At 43.6% G+C, this 23,602-nt stretch overlaps 2 protein-coding genes across 3 annotated transcripts in view; one reads left to right on the plus strand and one right to left on the minus strand.

Annotated features, from left to right (window-relative positions):
- The window catches only part of LOC306925212 (endonuclease domain-containing 1 protein-like), a gene marked incomplete at its 3' end in the record, with an annotated part of 36,321 nt that extends 13,504 nt beyond the window's left edge, over nucleotides 1-22,817 (plus strand). The window contains exons 1-2 of one of the 2 annotated variants that reach the window (XM_079503903.1): nucleotides 20,060-20,480; nucleotides 22,194-22,817. In XM_079503903.1, the coding sequence (XP_079360029.1) occupies nucleotides 20,178-20,480; nucleotides 22,194-22,817 (927 nt within the window). In that variant the 5' untranslated portion in view covers nucleotides 20,060-20,177. Of the gene's footprint in view, nucleotides 1-20,059; nucleotides 20,481-22,193 lie in introns of those variants that run through there. The other variant, XM_079503904.1, reaches the window with a different exon arrangement.
- On the minus strand, nucleotides 1,743-15,581 carry LOC306926421 (zinc-binding protein A33-like). The gene is made up of 6 exons (XM_079505699.1): nucleotides 14,921-15,581; nucleotides 13,856-13,951; nucleotides 11,994-12,227; nucleotides 11,737-11,759; nucleotides 11,362-11,477; nucleotides 1,743-4,600 (listed from the first exon to the last, which is right to left on the minus strand). Exons 1-6 carry the CDS (start codon nucleotides 15,452-15,454, stop codon nucleotides 4,041-4,043), a joined length of 1,563 nt encoding a protein of 520 aa, XP_079361825.1. The 5' UTR covers nucleotides 15,455-15,581; the 3' UTR covers nucleotides 1,743-4,040.
- Nucleotides 22,818-23,602: the final 785 nt, after the last annotated feature.

Genomic DNA, 23,602 nt, shown 5'->3' on the forward strand with positions numbered 1-23,602 from the left:
AATCTCAAGGTAAGTATCGTGACACTTTGGCCCCTTTTCCACCGGGGTTGAACCGATTCCGTTCTTTTTTTCTGCCTAATTTTGAACCAAATTAATTGGTTCTTCAGATCCCTCGGTTAGGAACTGGAATCAGAAAACATTCTTCTTGCCCTGAAGTGGGAACCAAAGTGGGCGTGTCACTATTCAGGATGTGATTTAAACCATCGTACAAAATAAATAACAGAACCAGTTCTTTTGGTGGAAAAGGGGCCTTTGTAGATATGCTATTTAGGAGAGTTTTATTTATTATATTTTATTTCGAAAATGTTAAAGATTACAACAACGTGTTGTTTAAAATGAGAACGGGAGAGACCGGCAGTAATGACACGAAGCAACGGTCGTCGGGCTCGGGAATCGATTGCATTAGAGCTTATTAATGTGGTCTTAACCACTCGGCCCCTTTAGGACAGTTTTGGACATACAAGGTTTTTGCCTGACAGCAACAAAGTCCTACTTGTTGATCCGATTCCTGAGTGATGGAGTGATTGAAGGAGAGATTATAGTAGTAGGGGATGGATGACAGAGAAAGAGCAGTAAGGTAGAAGTAAAGAAGGCTTGTGTTACTACTGGATGCCATCCAGTCTGTAATGATATCTAATTACAGATCAGGATAGCGGTAGTGAGAGACAGGGAGGGAGGAGGATATGGACATAAGTCTTGATTTTGAGACACTGTCAGTAAGTAATCCTTGCCAAGCCATGCGGCCCATGGGGCAGGAGCCTATCTCGTTTCTGTAGCGTGAGGCAGTTTGATGTATAAGTACACCCCCTGGACATGATGTACAAGTACACCACCTGGACATTATGCTAGTATGTCGCAGGGACTAGTTTACCCCCAATCCAACCCTTGATGCTGAGTGGTGAGTGCCAAGCAGGGAGGCAGTGGGTCCCATTTTTCAGTTTTTGGTATGACCCGGCTGGGTCCCCTGACCCCTGACCTTCCAGTCCCAGCGCGGACACTCTAACCACAACAAGGCCCCTGAGTTACTGACAGGGCCATGGTTAATGTATAGGCAGATGACGCAAAGAGATAAAACAGACATGTCATGGATCTTGAATGAGCTTTAATTGCGTCAGACTAATTCTCATCATTTATTTGTTTGCCACAGAAGTCAAATGATCAACTTGCTCACTGGATGGAATGTGTTATAGGGTATAGACTATGCAAATGCAACATTCTACACAGAAGTTGAAGTATTTGGATGATTTACCTTCTGTAAATTAATTGTCCATTTGCTTTTCCTGAAAAAGTGAAAATACTTGATAAAAACACATGGCCTTCCACAAATATGTGTGGAAAAGCAGATCAACGCAACAGGTTGTTGGTTTGATCCCTGCAGGCGTTGACACTAAAGGTTGCCCACCTGCCCCTGGCAGGTAAATAAAACTTTTGGGCAGGAGGAGGTTGCTTTCAGGTTGCCTGACCGGGCAAGTGTTTGTTTGAGATGGGACGCAACTGTCTATATACAAAACACTAGATGTGTCTAAACCTGAACCTGACCAGAGCATTCTGTCTTCTGGTCTGTGGAATGTAAAATTGTTTACCTAATGTGCCATTTTCACTGTTGCTAAACTTAAAAATAAGTGTGAACCCATAGTCATAATCATATTTATATAGGTATTTGGCATACAAATTGAGGTACATTTATTGTATCGAACAGCCCCAGAAAGTAAAACAAAAATAATTCTTAAATTCTTTGCCTGGAAAGGAGCCAGCTTAGGTGGTTCGGGCATTTGGTTAGGATGCCTCTCGAGCGTCTTCCTAGGGAGGAGGGAGGTCCTCGATGCACGTCCCATTGGGAGGAGACCCCGGGGCAGACCAAGGCGCAGATGGAGCGATTACATCGACTCACTGGCCTTGGAACGCCTCGGGATCCCCCAGGAGGAAGTCACTAATGTTGCTCTGGAGTGGAATGTCTGGAGCTCTCTGGTGGAGCTGTTGCCCCCGCGACCAGACTACGGATAAGTGGTTGTAGATGGATGTATAATTGAACGCTAATTTAAATTGTACACCTACCTATCATTTTATACTGGACGATTTACTTTTCGGGCAAGTGTACATGACCTTTGAGCAAGTAGTACTTGCCCGACAGGCAAGTGCCTCCGAGACCTTAGTGTCAACCCAATACATTCCAGCACACAGATGCTGGTGATTGGAGGGTGACTACTGGTATTGTGCAATGTTGCTTCAACAATGTGCTGTTACTTTGTCCAGGACTAGGATTACAGAAAAATGTATTCTTATAAAATAGATCATTGCTCAGAAAACATGGCAGTGATATGAAACATTTCAAACGGACCAAGGGCCAAAAGGCTCATCCAAAGCAGCCCCCCCTCCCCTGCTAAAACAGAGAACCCTGAGTGTGGTTAGTGGCATAATCCAACATAATCTATTTGAAACAAATAATTTCCAGAAACCTTTGAATGGGGTAATGAGGTTGTGGACTGAGCTGATGGGCTTTAACAATAGCTTTGCATGGAATGCTGTTGAATAGATCAGTGGTTGTGATTTGCTGCCCTCTAGTGGAATAAAACAACTACAGACCACAACACTCATCTACCTAGTCGGGCTTAAACTCGACCTGCACTATCCTGCATCAATTACATCATGGCAAATGGCTAGATAAGAGTGTAATCAAATATATTTAACAACCAGATAGAGGTAAGCTTTTTGAAAGTATGTGTCCATCCATTGTAGGGGCATATGAATTGTACATTTATGATAATCAAGAAATACCAATAAAAATGTAATAGTTCCATGTGTGTTAGATGTCATTAGAATATCACTATACATAGTTTGTTATAGGGTTAGATACTGTATTATAAGCAAGGCATTTCTCAAAAGAATAAAGTTATGATAATTAGATCTTACCCAAATCTTCTAGTAGTATTCCCACCCAATATAAAACACATTACCAACTTATTTGTCCAGTCGTATTTCTATGTGATCAACTTACGGTAAGCACACATCTTTCAAGCATAGTCATTAGGTCACGGGGTTTAGCAGGTTCTCATGTTATCACATGGCATGCATCTATGGCAGTGGTTTCATGCTATTGTGTGAATAATAAAAACACTGTGTGGTGTCATGTCCAATGGAGCTGAGGAGCTGGCGACAAAGGTGCTCCGTAAAGAATGTGACATTTTTTAAATAGCTGATGAGGAATTGGAGCTGCAATCTGGAACTTATAAAAGAATACGATTGTGTATGGACGGTAGAGCATGTTAATACAATTTATTACACGGCTTGGTTGAATGCTTGATTGATTGGTCAATAGCTGAATTTAGCGGTGTGTTATTTCTTGATAACAGACTGCTCCGCTCTATAACAGACGGCTGCCTAATCGAAGGCTCAGAGCACCTGCTTGCGCTGCTTGGATTTTATGCTGTAATCTGTAACCTTTTGTGGTTCTTGTTGCCATCTACAATACATAGCAAAAATCTGCCTCAGTCCTAAATGGTTTAACTAAACATTGCTCTCAAGAATGTTTTTGAAAACATTTGAAGCGAGAAATAGACCGAAAGTTGATTTGATCAACACGCACTTACTTGTTTCCGAGGCGATTCGTTGCGCTCTGTGGCGCCAACTTGGAATACTTTCATTACCCTAAGCAAGGAAATACTTTGTTTTTTGTGACTTTTGGGTCAAGTTATTAATTTGTATTAAGTAGCCGTGTAATAAGCGGGATAATGTATGGCTAGGTGGTAGATAAATCACAGGGTGATTTATCTATCAACAATGATCACTTAGCCATACATTATCCCTTACATAACTAGCAGTGGTTTGAGGACGGTCTTCTTACTCTTCCATTGGAAAATGTAGCCTGAAGGTCATAAGCACAATGTATACCCTGGACAAGCAGGAATTCCCTCTTGACAGAAGTTGTCTCCCACAGGGAATTCCTGGGTTCAAATCCTGGCTAGAACATGAAACTTACAGATTGCAGCTTTAAGTTATAAAGGTGAGAGTCTCATAGCAGCAGCGTTAATGTGGCAAACATCTCACAGAGGTGGTACAATGACGAGGGCCCCACGGTTGCGTCCGTTTATAATAGGCCAGGGGTTGAAGTACGGGTAAACGGGTTCTTTGAACTTTGCGTCGCAGAAGGTGAACAGGTGTTTCATATCCCCGGCATCATAAAACGCCACCTCGCCACTATCGTAGTCCAGGTAGATGCCCACCCTCTTGGGGGGTCTTGGGGGAAGCAACAAACTCTCCTCTGTGTCAGTGCATGCTTCGTATTCGCTGGTGCCATCGCCGTTGTCCCGTAGCACCAGTGTCCAGAAACCGTCCTCTGGACAGAGGCTTATTTCCTCTTTCCTGTTGACGGAGGAAGTGGCCACACCCAGACCCCAGGCGGTCTTAGAGCCCACATCCACCTCCCAGTAGTGCCTGCCGGAGGAGAAGGCCTCCAAGCCGAGGACAATGTTGTAGCGGGTGAAGCGTTCGGGGTTGTTGGGCAGGTTGGGCTGGATGTCCCCAATTCGAACGCTGGTGCGACATGGTGAAACCCACAGACGGGGATAGGCTGTGTCCGGGTCAAGGGTCACCTCTGAGATAGCTAGAAAGGAATGATGCAATTGGGGTGTTTTATATACTCTGTTTTATACACACACACACACACACAGACAGGGATATTTCACTTTCAAAAAAACTTTTTGTCATTTCATCATCTACTCAGGATTATGTGAACACCAGTTTTTACTCACTCCCCTCTACCTGTGTCCTCCAGTGTTACTGCCAATTTAATTCTTGTTGGGTTCTATTTATGATATTGAAATGTATCTTCCTGCTACTTGAATTGTAATTAGTATGGTCTATAAGGTGACCTTCACACCAGAAAGCTTTACTGCGATTAAAACGAATCCTGCTGCACATTGTCGGAAAGTGCGTTTCGTTTGGCAGGTGTGAAGAATCCTAATGCACATCAAAGAACCGCATTCTACTCAGACCAAAAACGGGGGTTTCGCTTCGCTTCCAATCGCACTTGATTACGATTTGGTGCAGGTGTGAATGCAATCCGCAGCAAATGAAGGAAATGAAGCAAACAATGTGGCGGGTGAGGAGCTAAACACAGTTGGAGACGGAGAAGGCATATTTTACGCAAGATGTCCCGTTACCGTGGATAGATAGACGTGGTCGAATGAGAAGACCAAGCCCATGGTCGAAATGAGGACGAGTACATTAATCAATTGCTTAAGGAAACACATAAAAACACTTGGTGTAGCCTACAGAATATTCTGTCTGTCTGTCTGTCTGTGCGTGCCGTAAACATGGAGTGCTGTCACTGTGTGGGGACTTAGGCCAGGGACTTTTTCTGTCTGTGCTGCTGTGCCTCTATGCCCAAAGGAACAGTGCGTGCGGAGAGAGAGAGAGAGAGAGAGAGAGTCCTCGACGGCACAAAACATGCACATTATGAGTATAATTTTAACACCATAGATTTCACTGTGTAGGCTATAGTTTATGAATTGAACACATTGATAAAATTCCCTGCTGCGTTTCCTTGCTGCGCTTGACACAGCCAGTGTGAAGGCAAACTGCAGCAAATTAAATATGCAAGAATCCCAACTTCTCTGCCCATTCGCATCGAGTCTACCGAAGTATTCGGTGAGAATGTGACCTAATATAACAGACCCTCCTCTGGTGCCCTATCAATTCGGCCTTCTCTCTTTCAGGAGTTTGACCAAAGAACTGCCCTGTTCCACTTAATTGATTTACACTTCAGTGTTTTGAGTGTTTTCTCTTTCTCTTTTGTATTCTGTCTCCCCAGCTTTTCTATATGATTTCTAAAATGTATTAAATCTCTTAATTAATATAAAAATGCTATTGCAAATATTTAACCAATGACTTAAAATGTATTTATTATTGCACATTATAGCTAAACAGTAAATACATCTTGTGCATTGAATATTAACTTATTCTGGTTATATTTGGCATTATGCATGGTTACCTGCCGCGTCCGAGCGATTCCCAAGCAGGTTCTGCGGGAAGGAGCGCTCATTTTACCACGCCGGCCACGCGTGGTACTAGTAGCCAAGGAAAGCGCCGCCCGCGCGGGCAGAACCTCACCTTCTAATACAAACCCCATTCTGCCAGCTGCCTCGCTAGCCTAGTGGATTACTACGCCGACTTGTAATACCATGCTTCACGCGTTCGTGCCCCACTGCCGCCACCTCTTTTACTACTGCTGACTTTTTAATAGTTTTTGGATTAAGGTTGGTGAGGGGTGCATTAAAAGATTGGATTAAGGTTGGTGAGGGATGCGTTGCTCCCCTGCTTGCAGTTATGTTTAGGTTAGAGTTAGAGATAGGGTTAGTACTAGTCATAGAGTACTAGTAGGCATAAACACTTGTGTGCGGTCCAAAACACAGCCCAGCGCTTCCTACTTCCTACAACCAATCACAGCGCTCCAAATTCAACTCGCGCTTGGGAATCGCTCGGACGCTTACCTGCCTCAATATGGCTTCCCAATCACAATGATTGTTTTTTCCTGATGACGACCACACCCCCTATGGAGTCCACCTGTTGTTGCTCCCCTATAAAGTGTGTGATTGTCCTCTGGCTGGTTTATTCCCTGAAGAAGACCTCGTAGGTCGAAACGTTGGATTCTTGTCAATAAATATACAGCCTCGTGGCTACGAGTGTGCAGCCTTTTTCTTATTTTTAACTTTTGTGAGACAAATAAATCTCTAATTGACAAAAATAGCAATGTTCCACAGCGCTGTCTAATTTAAGCACTTTTATTGTCAATTACGGCTGCCTTCCCTGTCAACAAAATAATTCCATTCCATATACCTGTTGCTGGTGTAATCAACTTTCGATTTAGAACTCCAGTGACTTCCATTATTCCTGTAATTTTGGACGCTGCCATGATCCATGGAGAAACTTCCATAACTTCAGTGGTAAATTAAATCTGTGCTACTTTTAAGTCATAATAGCAGGGCGAAATCAGGCTTATAGTTGCACACTGGTGTTGCGTGCAGCAAATAGCAGATATACAAGCTCACAGCACGTAGCATTCGTGACACTGAGCTTGCAGATCTGCTATTTACTGTCTGCGCAGCAGTGCGCACGACACGGCACGCCAACACTTCGGTGTCGCCGTGTCGGGTTACATTCAGCAGCGCGTGGGCGGCGTGGTGCATTCTGAGCAGCTGATCGATATTAAATATAAATATTATTTGAGTGTGAATGGAAGCTTGGTGGTTTGGACTTTGGAGAGATCTCTTGACTAGTAGCAAGTATATGCTGCGTTTTGATGACTTCATCATCATTTTTCAACTGCGGTCGAGATCATGGATTTCACAATGTCACGCCAGACTTCCCGGTCTTTCATTGCCACCCCCAGTTCCTGCTTACTGATGCATGTGTCCCTAGCGATGACAACGGGGAACGACAGTTTTCTACCTCTGGTCTGCTTTGAGGCAGGACTCCAGAGAAGAAGGGAAGATATAACCTCATTGTCAGCTCTGTAGCAGTGGCCGGCAAACTGTGTTCTTCTGGATCGGACTAGTGAAGAAACACGGGGAAGGTTGCCGTATATTAGATTAGTCGATGGGTGGCTCTTCCAAGACAGATTTTGTGCTCTCATTAGAAGGCGGTGTAAGTGCCATCCAAACGTTTCTCTAGTTTCTTTGAAAGTGTCCATGTCTCGGAGCCATAGAGTAGAATCGGCTCAACGGTCGTCCTAAATATTTTTTTTGCGGCTTACGCCTTTTATTGGTTTTTTGAAGGGACAGACAGTAGGCTGACAGGAAACGGGAGAGAGATGGGGGAAGACATGCAGTAAAGGCCGTGTCGGGCTCGGGAGTCGAACCCGCGGCACACTGCGACTGGATTACCAGTCGGGTGCCCAGACGGTTACGCCACCGCCTGGGCAATATTTTTACTTTTAACATCTTACTAAGCTGGGATGACCAGATCTTATGCATGTCATTGCAGGCTGACCAGGCCATACCCTTCCTAGTCACCCGTTTCGACTGTTATCAATAGACAAGACCGCAGTGATCACTTAGGATCAGTACAATTGTTTTCACAGTTGGAGGCCTGCTCAAGAGACTGAGGCCCAGGCTACACTACTCTGGATCTTTTGCAAAACAGATATTTCCGTCCTCCGTTTTAGAAATAATCCCTGGCCATACGACAGAGATATCTATGTCCACACACAAACGCAGAAACGCATTGAACACAGGATAAAATCACTGCAGTAGCAGGTTTCAATTGTAGGCTATATTATATTTGATTTTATATTTAAACTTATGAGGTGCCAATCATATTTTTGAATGAAGAAATAAGTATTTTAAAAGCCACCTAAATTGTGAGTGGAAGTGGAACATGTTTCTTTCATTGTCTGTCAGCATGTCACATGCAATATGTGCGTAAATCTCCAAATCCCGACTCTCGACTTTTCTCTCCATATAAGTCAGACCTACAGTAGAAGTGTCGCGTCCACAACCAGTTGTGAGCTTGTAGAGTGGCTATAATTTCCAGGTGTATAATACATGTCATGTTATAATGTAGGCTAATACAAGTTCACACGCACACATTGACGGCATGCAGGCACAGTGACAACGGAATGCAGTCAAGGGTGCGCCCTTTATTACCTATAACAGGACAGAGATGTGCCATATATGCGCACGGCGACCCACTCACTGTATACTTTCTTCTCACCAACACCAACCACGCTATTTGAGATTCCATTCACAACTCTCTCTCTCTCTCTCTCTGCACCCTCTCTCTCTCTTCCTCCATGACCATGACCATGAAATGGAGAGCAAAATACAGCACAAGAATATAGTTTCACATGGCTATGCACACACAGACTTGTTGATGGTGTACTGCGTACTGCGCAATGGCATTTGGCCTCGGTCCTTTATTGGTAGGTTAATATGTCCACAGTTTATCTGTAGCGAACCGCAATTAATCTATTGTTCAAGCTTCACACTCGGCACCAATACAAATGAAATCACCAGACCGCACTGGACTAGTAGGCTGATATATTTATTACTGGACTAGTAGGCTGATATATTTATTACTGGACTAGTAGGCTGATATATTTATTACTGGACTAGTAGGCTGATATATTTATTACTGGACTAGTAGGCTGATATATTTATTATGGAGGATGCAGCAGAGCAGAGCCTTTGCTCGCGCTGCAGACAGTGCAGTTGTTTTAAAGTTGTTAACAGTGATATATAAACATGAACAATCGAAGATATCCGTCCATGTAGTTTCCATGCAGGCACAAGCTGCATTTCTCACCTAATTATAGTAAAAATGATATGCGCTAATAAGCTGTGACATCATCGTTTCTCAAAAGCTCCGTTTCGCATGACTACACAGCTCCACTGATCCGGATATTTTCGAAAATCTTCACTTATTTATCCGTTTCCAAAAACCTCCGTTTGAGTGGCCGAAAACGCCGTTTGCGTGTGGCTGAAAGGCCCAAACGCACAAAGAAATGTGCGTTTAGCAAAAGATCCACATACGTGTGGCCTGGGCCTGAAGGAGAGCCTGAGCGTATTCCAATGATTGATTGATGATTGTTAGGTATTTAGCAGGATGACGAGAGCTTCTCCTAGGGTTTAGTTGGTAGCCCTTTTCATTGATAGTATCAACTGACATACGAAGAACATAATCAACAACAATAATAAATAGAAACGGGGCAAGTGTGTCACCTTGGAGAATGCCAGCAAGGATGGGGAATGATGGTGTTTCTCCGTCGGGAGTAAGGATGATCGATTTTATGGCATTGATCATTTTGTCGGGGATACCATATCATTTAAGAATTTCAAACATTTTGGCTCTGTCCACTGAATCAAAAGCCTTTGAGAAATCAACAAAGACTAGTGCGAGATCGATGTTGCATAGCTGTGATTCCTCAATAACCCTACGTAAGCATAGGATTTGACTCAAAGGGGATCTACCACGTCTAAATCCGTTTTGATTGTTTCGGAGTAGAGGCTCAGCGAAGGGGATAAGACGATTAATGATGACTTAATGTCATTCACACCGTGGCCATGCCTACATCCACCCCCCTTATTAAAAAATGTTTTTGCAGATCTGCACCGATCTCATAAATGGCCCATATGAAGTCCTCAAGACGGAAATCCGTCCCCAGGACGGAGAACTTTAAGCCCTGCACACACACACACACACACACACACACACACACACACACACACACACACACACACACCAAGCAGAAAGAGTTGAGGCAACTCCAATAATATCTGTCATTTTAACATGGGAGGGGACATAATGTAATCACAAGCATCTGTCATTTTTCCCGGTCCAGGTCTGTACTGCAAGCTCAAACTCTTTACTTTAATGCGACATTGTGCAAATGTGCGATGGAACCCAATCGCCTCCATTCTCTCGCAATATATCCTGTACAGTGTACACTGCAGTGTTTTTGAAGTGTAATCTTCAACATTTGATATATGATCATCTGGCCACATTGCAATAAGGGGTTCTATCTCTCTTCATTAGACCACGTCTGTCCACGGGACATCTTTACACTGCGTAATAATGCCTTCTCTTTCCTCATCGCGAGACGAAACCCGTTTTTTGGTGAATTAAAATGTCTTTGTTTGATCCACACCAGAATTCGAATGAGCCTTCACACATGCCCGAACGAAGCGCACTTTCCGAATTCCGAGTAGTAAAACATCCTGGTGTGAATGCACCCTTAATCAGATTTGGATCATACCTGGCATATTATTTTGAGGTGATAGGGTGACCTCTCTCTCTTTTTTCCCCTCCAAATTAAATGGGATAAAGGTCAAGGTCCCAGTGCAAGGTCAATATGGTTCATTTATAGGCTATAGAACATTTAATACACTGTAAGTGCTTTTTAGAAGACATAAAGGAATTTTAAATTATAATAAGAATAGAATGAACAAATGCCATTATTTTTTTTACTTTCTCTTTTTTTTCACTCAGCAATAAACCTACCGGTACACTACCAAATCAGTAGTGTAAGAGCATTCCTTTTACTTCTGATAAGCTACCAACATGTGGAACAATTTCAGACCTGAGGTTTCCTAAACCTCATCTTCTGAACAGAGCTTATAGTATGGCAAGACATCCCCTGAGCGTATTACATAATAAATTACTAAAATTGTGTGTGTGTGTGTGGTGTGTGTGTGTGTGTGTGTGTGTGTGTGTGTGTGTGTGTGTGTGTGTGTGTGTGTGTGTGTGTGTGTGTGTGTGTGTGTGTGTGTGTGTGTGTGTGTGTGTGTGTGTGTGTGTGTGTGTGTGTGTGTGTGTGTGTGTGTGTGTGTGTGTGTGTGTGTGTGTGTGTGTGTGTGTGTGTTATACCTGGCTGAAGAACGGAGACCATCTTTTTCCATGTCCTATACTGTAAAGGTCCAATGTACTCTCCAGACTGCAGCTCCATACTCACCTCTGTAGGGCGCTCAAACCAACTCTCAGCACTAGGAGGGAGGGAGGGACGGATGGAGAGAGAGGGAGAGAGAGACTGTTCTTTAATTTGTTTTTGACCTATCCGGTACTGAACAGCTCCTGTTGTTTAGAATGGTGTTGACAGAAGCCTACAATAACGGTAAACTAAGCTACTTTGTATTTAGAGATCATTGAGTAACTCAATAAGCACTCATTGCAGTCATGCGGGCCCTCGAATCCCAGCTGGTTGTTGACCAGATCAGATAAGGCTGATTTATTTCCGCTGCTTACCCTCCAATGAAGTCCTTGATTCCCTGGAAGAGAGCAGAATAGAACAGGGCACATCACTACAATATTAATATGGTAGTCACTGCTCAACCCTCCCATGCCTGTTGCTTTCTATTGTTTTAACATTTTCCCACTTTTCTTTTTTGTGTTTTGTGCTTTTAAATTTACTACTCAACCTCTTGCTATTTAAATACCGTCTCCTACACCCCATTATGTCTTTTTCCCTTGCATGTCTCAATCCTCTCTCTCCATTCTTTCACCTTTAGCAGTTCCGGGTTGTCCTCTTCTTCCAGTCTGATGCGGAGCTTGGCGGTCGTTTTCTCCAGTTGACCGATTTGCTCCGTGGCCTGGGTGAGGGCCTCCTCCAATTTGTCAAGTCTCTCCTCTTTCTCCTTCTGCAGTTTCTTCTTCACCCTCTCCTCCTCCTGACGTAGAAACTCCCTCAGGCGGTCAAACTGCACGCTCACCTGCTCATCCAGGTCTCCTACATGTTCCTGACAGGGAGGACACATGTACTGTATTTAAAATACAGTACACAACATACACTTCGCCCAGGGTTTCCTTTTGACCTTATCTATTAAACTGATCTCCAAGCTCACAGGCACAGCACATCACAATTCACAATGCTATTTTTGAGTGGTGCAACCACTCCCTTACGGAGCTATGTGTGTGGGTGGCTGCCTGGCTGGGTCTGAGCACGAAAACAGCATGGTTGTTTTTCACCACCTGTGCGCAACCTAACACACACACAAACACATATTAACTGTATATATGGTGATGCCAGTACAGTACAGTAGAGGGACCCCCACACGGTAACTGTCATTTCTCAAATGTTTCGGACGCGGGGCGGCTCGCCGGAATCGGGCCGGCACCCTGGGTGCGTTCTGTGGGTCATACTGCATCCCCCCACACAGACATGCTTTTCAACATTCTAGTGGGCAGAGTTGCCCAACATCCTCAACCTAGTTCACTCTCACATCCTGCCAATGACAAACAGAGAACTGAAAGACAGAGAGTTTGCACATAACTGTAAATTTACAGAGAGCTGCATACATGAAGGAAGGCAGACCTTTGTTTCTTTTAAGCAAAGCTCAGTGTCTGTAGCAGCAAGACCACACAGTCTTGAATAATTTGTAATTTTCTTGAAACACACACACACACACCACACGTCTTGTTGACTGACTACATCAATTCTCTAACCAAAATTCTAACCTTGAAACGTCATCGTTGAATGCCTAAACTAAATGCTAAATTAAACCTACGGTCTACTCTCAGTACTCTGTAATTAAGTCTGTAATAACTTCTTGAAAGGTGAGGAGCAGCAAGTCTTTATTTTGTAGCTGAACTATTTCATAATTCCTCAACATTCCAGCTTTGTGGACAAAGCCCTCGCAAAGCTAGAACATACGCATACACATTGTGTAAAAGCAATAGTGGAAAAAGCAAACAGGCCTAAATTCTGTCACCAACTGGCAACTGCTCTTATCTCCTGTCCTGCTCATATCTCGGTTAGGGTGTGTAACCCCTTAAAGTACGTAGGCAGGCACATACATACTCGGTCATTAGCTTACAAAACAGACCATATAGGGAGCAGATATTTCCACTCTGTTCCCAATCCAACATACTTTACTGCTAGGGGATGGGTGCAGTACATGCATATACAAGTAACGTATGGAAGTATGCATGCAGACGTAAAAAGTGTATATGCGCTCCTCACCCCAAACGCACAAGAAAGCACTATCTCAGTCGTTTGCTTATTCTATATATAAATGAGTGAAAACATACCATAAATGTTTACATGCATTATGCAGCCATATAACTGTATATTGGTGAGTGCATAGTAGGGAATAGGATGTGCATGACACCGTAATGACTGTCCTATGAACTGTTGTAACACAGTCAATGAGTCATCCACCAGTCTTTTAGAGGGTGGGAGAATACAACTGAATGATATGTTGGGGCCAGTTATTCTCGTTTGACGCAGCAGATACCAGACACACTACAGACAGAGTACACAGTATGTGTAGTGTTTGTTTGGTTTGGATTATGAAATGGTCTTTTAATACATGCTCTTTCATAATACACACACACAGTCACACACACACACACACACACACAATACCTTAATAAAGAGGATCTTTTCATTGGTCTGGCTTTGAAATAGCGAAACTTCGTCCGTCTGTAGCTGGACACATTCAAGAGCAACAGCCAACTTATCCTGTGACAGAAGAAATAGGTCAATTGCAAGGCAGTGCAAACACACATGACACAGGTCTAGTGACAGTCTACCGGAAATATTAGTGTCACTGATTCGATTGGTTCTTGCATTCTTAGTAAGAAGACCACCTTGAATGAGAGACACGTATGATTCATTCACAAACTTAACCAACTCCAAATGATCCAACCCATTCCAATACAACAGATATAAACAAACCAGATCAGACTGGTGGTCTGTAAAAAAAAATATATACCGTATATAATATAGTGGTTTGAGTCACCAAACATTGATGCACATGAACTGAAAAGGTTAAAGGTTTGGGGAGGGGGGTTAACACTGGTCTGCTGAATTCCCCAAGTGCTCAGGATGCTAAGGGAAAGCCTCATTTTAAAATAACTGCCGCGTCACGATCCTCAGTGAAAGAGCCGTTTGTTCCAACTTTAGACTAGGGCTGATTCAGACCCCATAACCTCCAACCAAATCACTCTATTTGTTAATTATAGAGTGCTGGATTTAAACCCGAGTATGAACGTTGTGCCACCTGAGGCACATTCCATCCACATAACGCTCCATTATCGATATAAACACAGTAAACAGTTAACACACATATGATGATTGATTGAAGTATTTATTAACAGTTTGAGAATTACAGTACATTTCAAGCACAACTCAATACAAAAACTTAACTGTGGACGACACCATAAAGCATTACTCTTGTTTACAATAGGGTCCACCCTTTTCAATTCATCTGAATTGTAAACTAGTCTTTTTCCTGGCTTTATCCTCTTAGCAGTTTTTGTATTGACCTGTACCTTCGTTTGAACTGTACCCATTCTACAAACTGAATACAAATTTAAATCAATCAATCAAAGACAAGAAACCTGACAAGAAAGATCACTTTTAGGAAGGGTATCCTAATACCAAATAGTCCAATAGGAATAGAGGAGATAGCCTATATGGGTCCAATACCTTGTAATTCTCAAACGCCTCGTTTATGGGAATGACATTGTGCATCTTGTGGTCGCGGGACATCCCGCACACCAAGCAGATAGCGATCTGATCGTCCTCACAATACAACTTTAACTTCTCCTCGTGTTCCTCGCACATATCCGCTGTGTCCATGGCACGACTCGGCCAATATCCGATGGAAGAGGCGACGCTGCTCATACTGGAACCCGGTTCGCGGTCCTGATCGGGTTCTTCTGGCGAACACTCCGGGTCTCCGCCGGGTGGTCTCGTCACTGCGGGGTCCATTGCCCCGGCTCTCCTCACACTGTCCACGACGTTACGCAGAAGCGAGTTGGGTCGCAGCTTCGGGGCGCATGACTTCCTGCACTGCGGGCAAGTCGGCAGCTCGTCGGCCTTCACCTCCCAGCACTGGGTGATGCAGACACGGCAGAAGTGATGGCCGCACTCGAGGATCACCGGTTCGCGGAACAACTCCAAACACACGGGGCAAGTCAGCTCGGAGTGCAGTTCTTCAAGCGTACTAGCTTCCGCCATTCTGCGTCTTCCTCATTATGAACGTGAACGGAGTTCTGTTCCAAGTACCGCTGAGGGGAAAGTTTGTGCTGTCTAAAAAAAAGTCCCGGCCGGGTCTCTACGCCCCGGTGCAGCAGCTGCGGACGGAGGGTGTGGTTTGACAGCACATCACAGCAAAGTGAGCAGACTCTTCTTCACGGAAGAAGACGGAGGCATGCGCCAACATGCGCCAACAGGCTCTGCTCGACGCAGCCCAGCAGCGCACGCACGCACACACTCGAGGGCAATCGCGCACTGCGCTGACCGAGCCAGTCGCCCAGTCCTTCCCATTTCTGGTCCCGAATCCCGACTCCCAGTCCCACTTTTGAAAAGTTAAACAGAAGACAACTAGCCTAAGCCTAACCATTACACAACTATATATATTTGGGTGTATATACAGTATATTCTCATAATATATTTTTTTCAGTGATGTAGGCCTAGTAGACCTACTGTTTTTTCTCCCTTTCTTTTTTTTGGGTTTAGTTTAAAACTATAATTTTCCCAATGTAGTGAATGTACTATAGTTCACTCTGAAGAGTGGGGAAGTAGGAATACTGCCCTGGAATAAACTCAGCTCTGAGCACTCCATCCCTGCAGACTGTTCAGGATGGAAGACTCAGCAGAAGGAGAATGTGAAACTGTCTCACTTTTGGAAAACAAAAGTATAGGCCTACTTATTATTGCATGGTCATCCACAAGTGACCTGTGGATGACCATGCAATAAGTATACTTATACAGCCTTACTCATCTGCGAAGAGAAAGCAACAAGTATACTTTTGTTTTCCAATCTGTGCTGTGACAGGTCACAGATTGTTTGACTCACTGTCCAACCAGTTTCTGTAGTGTAGACTATTGATAGGCACAAGCACAGCAAAGGCTAAACTTATGTAACTTATGTAATTTTATGTAGACTTAGGTGGCAGTTTATGTAGCATTTTATGTAAACAGCACTATATATATATATATATATATATATGCATAGTTTCATTTTATAGATATTCCACTGTTACGTTCTTATCTTACGTATGATTCATGACAACTATACTTTGTATGTAAATGATGTATTGCCATGCTTTTTGTTCTTGCTTAATGTAAATCGCTCTGGATTAAGAGGGTCTGCTAAATGCCTAAATTGTAAATTGTAAGCACAACACAGACTGTCAGAAGAAGTGTCATTTTTCTGGTGACTGAAGGTGGGTGATGATGACTATTGCCACACAGGGCAATTGAAATGTATTTTTGCATATCCGTCCTAGTTACACATACACAGTCCCTCCACGAGTCCACGTGTATTTAATCAGAGATGTCAGAGTGGAGGTTCACAAGTGCAGTACCCCTGACCCTGAAGAGATTTGGGGGTTCAGTGCCTTGCTACAGGGAGGGCACTTAGGCAAAGATACTTAGGCATCATAGATATAGCCACACTTCAGTCACCAGCTCATAGCTGAGCAGAGCTGATACACCTCTGCGGATTAAACCACCTCTTTACCTTCCAGGCTCACCAGGTGGTCACATTGGATGCACATTGCACAATATCCGGTAATATCAGCCATCACTTTACTATTATGAATTTAGCATTTAAATCAACATTTGGCAACTAAACAAAACTTTATTCCAGAGCTGAAAATAGAGAATCAAAGACTTAATTTGTCCTAATGACAATTACCTTGCTCAAGGGCATTTCTATAGGAAGCTAGAAGCTGGAGCTCGAAACAGATGGCGTGGCACCTACAGTGCCATGGCATAAGAACCTTATGTAAATGTTTTGTAAAAGCACCAATAATACCACATTACCATCACTCACAATATTGATATTGTGTTTTTTCCTATAAACAGCTATAGTGTTTAATGTTTGTGTTGTCTGAACAATGGAATTTAACATTAAATGCCATTGACAATGAATGGAGAATTTACGTCCATGTGTCTGAGCAAATCGTCATATGTATATCGGTGGGAAACCTTGGCCAATAAGGGACCACCATTCTTGATGATGATGTACGATCATGTACGATGATTAGAGCGCCCCTCACTTCACACAGGTGTGATTGTTTTTTACTAATGTGATAGCTCAGTGGTTAGGGTGAGATGTGGAGTTGACTACATGGGCTCTAGTCTGACAGTGAGTCCCTGGTTCCATTTCCAGCCGCCTGGACCATTTGTTGAATGTCTCTCCCCTGCTCTCTCTCCCCCACAAAAAAACAAAAAAATCATAGGCTATATATATATAGGCTATATATGATGATATTTGATTTTGTCTATATCTGTTATTTGTTAATTATTGTTCAGTTTATTTAATCAATTACATCACTGCCCACTGTGAAAAACACTGAAATGTATAAACATTTTAAATGTATGAGAATACAAATGGATTTACAGACTTACACAGTAGTACATCTGTAATTCAGACAGCATAAAACGAATAGTTCGGTAGTATTAGCCGTGTGGCATTAGTTAAGCGAGAGATTTCTCAGAGATCTCTGCCAACGGATACATCTGGGGAAATTGAATGAATAGGCTTTGATGCTGGAGAAAACCAGTGCTTAGTTACAAACATACATCCACTGCTTCAATTGAAAACCACTCGTGATACCATCCCATAAGAAGGAATGTTCGCCCTAAAGGCTTTACGTTGGTTCTGCGATCCTGTTTAATTTTTACGTTTCAGCATTAATGCTCACTTTTTTACTGTATTACTGGATTACTGTAATTCAATATACTCTGGTATGAGCAAGAAAAATATATCTCGCCTCCAGATGGTGCAGAACTCTGCGGCTCGCCTTCTCACCAACACGAGAAAACGTGAGCATATCACACCTATTTTAGCTACTCTTCACTGGCTCCCTGTGAGCTACAGAATTGATTTTATTGATTACTTTTAAAGCTCTACATGGTCTAGCTCCCATTTATATAACAGACTTGCTGCAACCCCATAACCCTGTGCGCTGCCTCAGATCATCGGATAGGGCCCTCCTAGTTCCTCCTGCAACGCGTCTGGTCACTCGGGGTGACCGGGCCGTTGCGGCTCGGGCACCTTTGCTCTGGAACTCCCTGCCCTTGGCTCTTAGGTTAGCAGAATCAGTGTCTTCTTTTAAAACGCTTTTAAAAACACACCTGTAAGTGTTTTTCCTAATATTGTTTTTAAATGTTTTATTGACCTGTTATTTTCTTCATATTTCATTGTTTTTGATGTTTTTATGATTACTGTTTTATAACCTGTCTGTAAAGCACTTTAGTTTGGAAAGGTGCTATACAAATAAAATTCATTCATTCAAATTCATTTTGGTCTTGTGGGCATTAAACTCCTTAATGCCATCCTTATTTTCACCCCCCGCCAGTTATGTCCCATAACTATAAATAGAATAACTAAAATAAAAATTCATTGCATGGATGCACCCTGGACGTATCCTCACTCCTCAGTGATGTATCCCAAGGTCATCAGGTTTTTGGGTCTTCCAACATCATACCCCTCACTCAGGTGACCCAGCCGGGGTGATCAAGTCCCGACTTATGTCCCAGTAGCTACCCTCGATCAGTCCCATTAGGGAAGAACCAGGGCCACATAATCCGCTCCTCCGGAACTACTCTGCCGGGACTGGGTATGTGGGAGGATCGCATCAATCTGGCGCATGGAAGGACTATAGGCTCTGTGGGTTGACTACTGTCCGGGCCCCTCCTACGTCTCACCAGGTCCACACCTGCTCCTGGTTGTCACATAGTCTATTCCTATGAGTCACTATAAATAGAATAACTAAAACAAAAATACATCGCATGGATGCACCTGGGACATATCCTCAGTGATGTATCCCAAGGTCATCAGAGTTTCGGGTCTTCCAACATCATACCCCTCACTCAGGTGACCCAGCCGGGGTGATCAAGTCCTGACTTACGTCCCAGTAGCTACCCTCGATTTAAGAATGGACTAAAGACCTACTTCTTTAACAATTAAGTTCAGCCAAGCTTGGTCCAATGATATTGATTGTTGCTTATGCAGTTTTTGCCATGCTTTTAACCCTGTAGCACTCTGAGATTTGTGAGAATATAAAGTGCTTTATAAATAAAATTCATTATTATTATTATTATTATTATTATTATTATTAACTCCTACTTGATCTCAGTCCAGTGAGAGAAATTGTCAAGGATTTTGAAAGGAGATGGAGGGCTCCATCTTGTGCCACCCTTATCCCTTATCCCTAAACTTATTTGCCATTTTTTACTATTTTGAAAATATTTTTTAAATAGTTCAACTAGCTGATCTACATCTACATGTTGTGAGCTTGTAGCTATTTGAACTATTTTAAAAGGTTTTTTAAAATAGTAAAAAATGGCAAATAAGTTTAGGGATAAGGGTTAAGGGGTATATAGCCCGGAGTCTCCCTCAAAATAGCTGACTAGAAAAATAACAATAACTGTTTCCCAGAAGACAGCCAGGCTGGGAAATTTTGTCATTTACGCAGCAGAGGAAGGGGTGGTGAGTGGTGGTGTCGTTAGTTGGAACCGCCTCCCAAAGCTGTGATAAAAGAGTAGGAGATTTATGATCAAGGCTCACTACAGCTGATTACGGCCCAGCTTGGAAGGGAAGTTCTTTGAGGAAGAAGACCTAAGAATTCGTTTGAACTCTGACTAGACAGTGGCCAGTACAGAAGCTGAAAGGCATCTCTTTCTTTCTGAGATCACCTAGATACAGCAGTTTCTCTACTGCACTCAAATGGTCCCAAGGGAGATGCTGGAGTTCCCCAAAGGAGGCATTTTGCTTCTACTTACCTGCCTTGGTGGCTTGGTCCTGGGAGAGGTTGGAGAATTCTCAGCCTGCCCCCAATTCTTCTACAAGAGCACTCCACCAAAGGGCCTCAATACAAGGCGTTATCAGCCCATATGCCAGCGGTACAAGAACCAGTACCGCTTTGCCAGCCTATATGACCGGTTGCATCGCACGTCGTTGTACTCTGCTTACCTACTCACCCATCCAGAAGGAAAAAGACCTACCAACAAGTGGATGTTTGAACCACAGGTAAGGAGAGAAAAGGGACAGTGATGGCTATGTATTTATCGTGTGTGTGTGTGTGTGTGTGTGTGTGTGTGACTGTGTGTGTGTGTGTGTGTGTGTGTGTGTGTGTGTGTGTGTGTGTGTGTGTGTGTGTGTGTGCGTGCGCGCGCGCGCGCGCGTGCTTGCTTGCTTGTGAGCTTCTTAATCCTTGCGCTACAGCATATTCTATTGAGTAGATTTGTAGAATATACACCATTTATCAAATCTGTGTGTGTTAACTCTAAATTCTAAATTAGCACTTTGTATTCTCCTCTTTTTATTCTATAATCATTCTGAAAGAATTAGTGTCTGGCAGGGGAAAAAGTGGACCAACAGCTCCTTGGAGGATTACAGCATCTTCCTAAAGATACATGTGCTAGTGTGCTACAATACCTGCATTAAAGTAGCTGTAGCAGAGTTTATGGTGCACAAATGCTTGTTCCTCACCAAACTCACTATTTGTGGAAGTATTATGCTCACAGAATTGTCAAACCTATAATGAACTTCTCACTTTAATGTTGTGCAACAGGATTTGTTTATGTAAAGGCATTGAAAATGTCTATATATAAAACATGTGAGATAGACAGCTATGAAACATGTCAAAATTAATGAAATACCGGTATGTACTGTAGATTGTCCATTTTGTGTATCAGAGACAGGCCTTTCAATAAATACTGTAAAACATGGAGAATGTGAATGTCGCACTTATCTTTGATCAAATGAGATAAGAAAGGAAACTAATAGGCCTACTACATAACCTGTGCTTTCAGTTTCCCTTTCCAAAATACACAACTGTATTACTCAAGCACCCAGTATAACCCGACGCAGGTCAAGACCTGTTCCGGCCCGACACTGCTTTAGGTTGTGACCAGGCTTTTCTCTTCGCAGATGAGTAAGGCTGGGACAGAGGCTAGTATACCAGTTACCCAGTAACCCTTGAGTAAAAAAAAACCAACCACATCAAACACAAGGTGGACGCAGGCATGGTCATACTGGACCTCCAAAAAGCTTTAGACATCGTAAATCAAAATCACTCTATATTGATGGATACGGTAAAAGCATTGGTTTTGAAGTACATCAGTGAGCTGGATGCAATCCTATCTGGAGGGAGAACAGGTGGTGGAGGTGAACGGAATGCTCCCCTCCTAGTGAGCTGTGGCGTTCCACAAGGAAGCATACTAGGGACTTTACTGTTCCTAATATATGTAAATGACATGACATCAGCCTGTGACTGCAATTTGTTCTTGTTCGCGGATGACTCTGCTCTGCTGGTCTCGGACAGGGACAAAAGCTCAGTAGCTGCTATCTGCACCTGGCTCGCTGATAACAAAGAAACAAACTATCATTACATCTGGGTAAAACTGAATCCATTCTATTTGGGTCAAAATGAAACCTCATCAAGGCCAACGGCTTCACAGTTAAAGTGGGTGACAATTTTATCACAAGAAAAGATGAAATTATAACTACCTGGGTTCCATCTTACAGTAGAGGCAAATCTTGCTAGTGATAAAATGGCAACAAATGTAATGAAAAAAGTAAACCAAAGGACAAGATTTTGCCCGGTCAGTGATTCCAGCTTATATATATGTTTTTAGCATGGTATTCATTCAATCAATGCCCCCCCCCCCCCTCCCCCCCACACAAACAAAACTGTAGGCCTAATGTCAGCCTTACCATCCCCATCTGTCTCTTTTTAAGCTGGCGTATTCGCATGCTAGCCCAGAGATGCAGCGCTTCCCTCGCCAGGGCCCCGTCAGCCAGAATGTGATTGAGAGCCAGGCAGTTCTTCAGGACTACACCAATTCCACCTACACCAAGGGCCACCTCAACCCCAGCTTGCACCACCAGATCAAAGATGACCGCCGGGCCACCTTCACCCTGACCAACATCGTCCCTCAGCGCCTTGGCTCCAACTCTGGGCCCTGGGCCGTGCTGGAGTCCGACGTGAGCACCAGGCTGGCGACCTTCTGCACAGGGCCTGCATACGTGATCACCGGAACACTGCCATACCTCTCCGGGGAACGTTGGATCAAAAACCGGGTGGCAGTGCCTGAATACTTATGGTCTGCCTACTGCTGCCCAACTTACAATGCCAGCCGTCCTGAATCTTTGCGTCTGTATTTCCCCTCGTATGCCGCAGTGGGGAGAAATGACCGTGACAGCGGAGAGGAGATTGTGCCCGTGGATCCAACGGCGAAGGCCTCTGTGCGCGGGTATGATGTGAGGCGGATGGCCTTGGAGACCCTGGAGGAGATTCTGCAGGAAAGGCAGGCGGTGGCTGTCAGTCTCTTTCATGGGCAGTGTCACCAACATGGTGGCTAATCTGGCTAAACATCACCAGATGTTAAAAACCAACATTAATGACCAGCACACATTTCTTCCTCGGTACTAATGTTTTTATTCTGCAATGAAAACGCACCCTGCGTTCCACTCCATTGACCATATTCCCACACTGACCATTTTCTTCTTTTGTCATTTGATATAAGAGCCATGTGAATACAGTTAAGAAAGAAACATTAATGAAACATAGATATGTCTATACAATCAACTTACACCTAGTTCTAACGCATACATAAGAGGAGACATGCCACAAGAGGGTGCTATCAAGTCCCTAAAGCCAGAACAGGGTATTATGCACACACACACACACACACACACACACACACACACACACACACACACACACACACACACACACACACACACACACACACACACACACACACACACACACACACACACACACACACAGTGGTGCAGCCACTCCAATGTGTTTAAGGTACCAACATGTGACAAAGTGGCGCTGTTGAGCTTCACACTGTGCACATGATGGGAAGCTGAGTTTTTTGGGAAGCTGAGAGTGGGAAGCTGAGAGCCGACAACCAATAGTCAGACAACCAATAATAAGACAGCCAATGAATTCAGTATTTTAGCCGTGACGTAAGCGCCCCCTCGAGATATATTTCCGGGTCCTACTGCTTTTGTCTCCCCATAGAGAAATACTGTCCCTCCGTCGGAGCGGTGTTTGAACCGATCTAAGACTAAAACTAGAAATGCAAATCGAGCTGCCAACTTGCACCATGCACACAAGTAGGCCATACATGTAT

The sequence above is a fragment of the Electrona antarctica genome, assembly GCF_951216825.1.
Source record: "Electrona antarctica genome assembly, chromosome: 1".
Classification (NCBI taxonomy): Eukaryota; Metazoa; Chordata; class Actinopteri; order Myctophiformes; family Myctophidae; genus Electrona; species Electrona antarctica.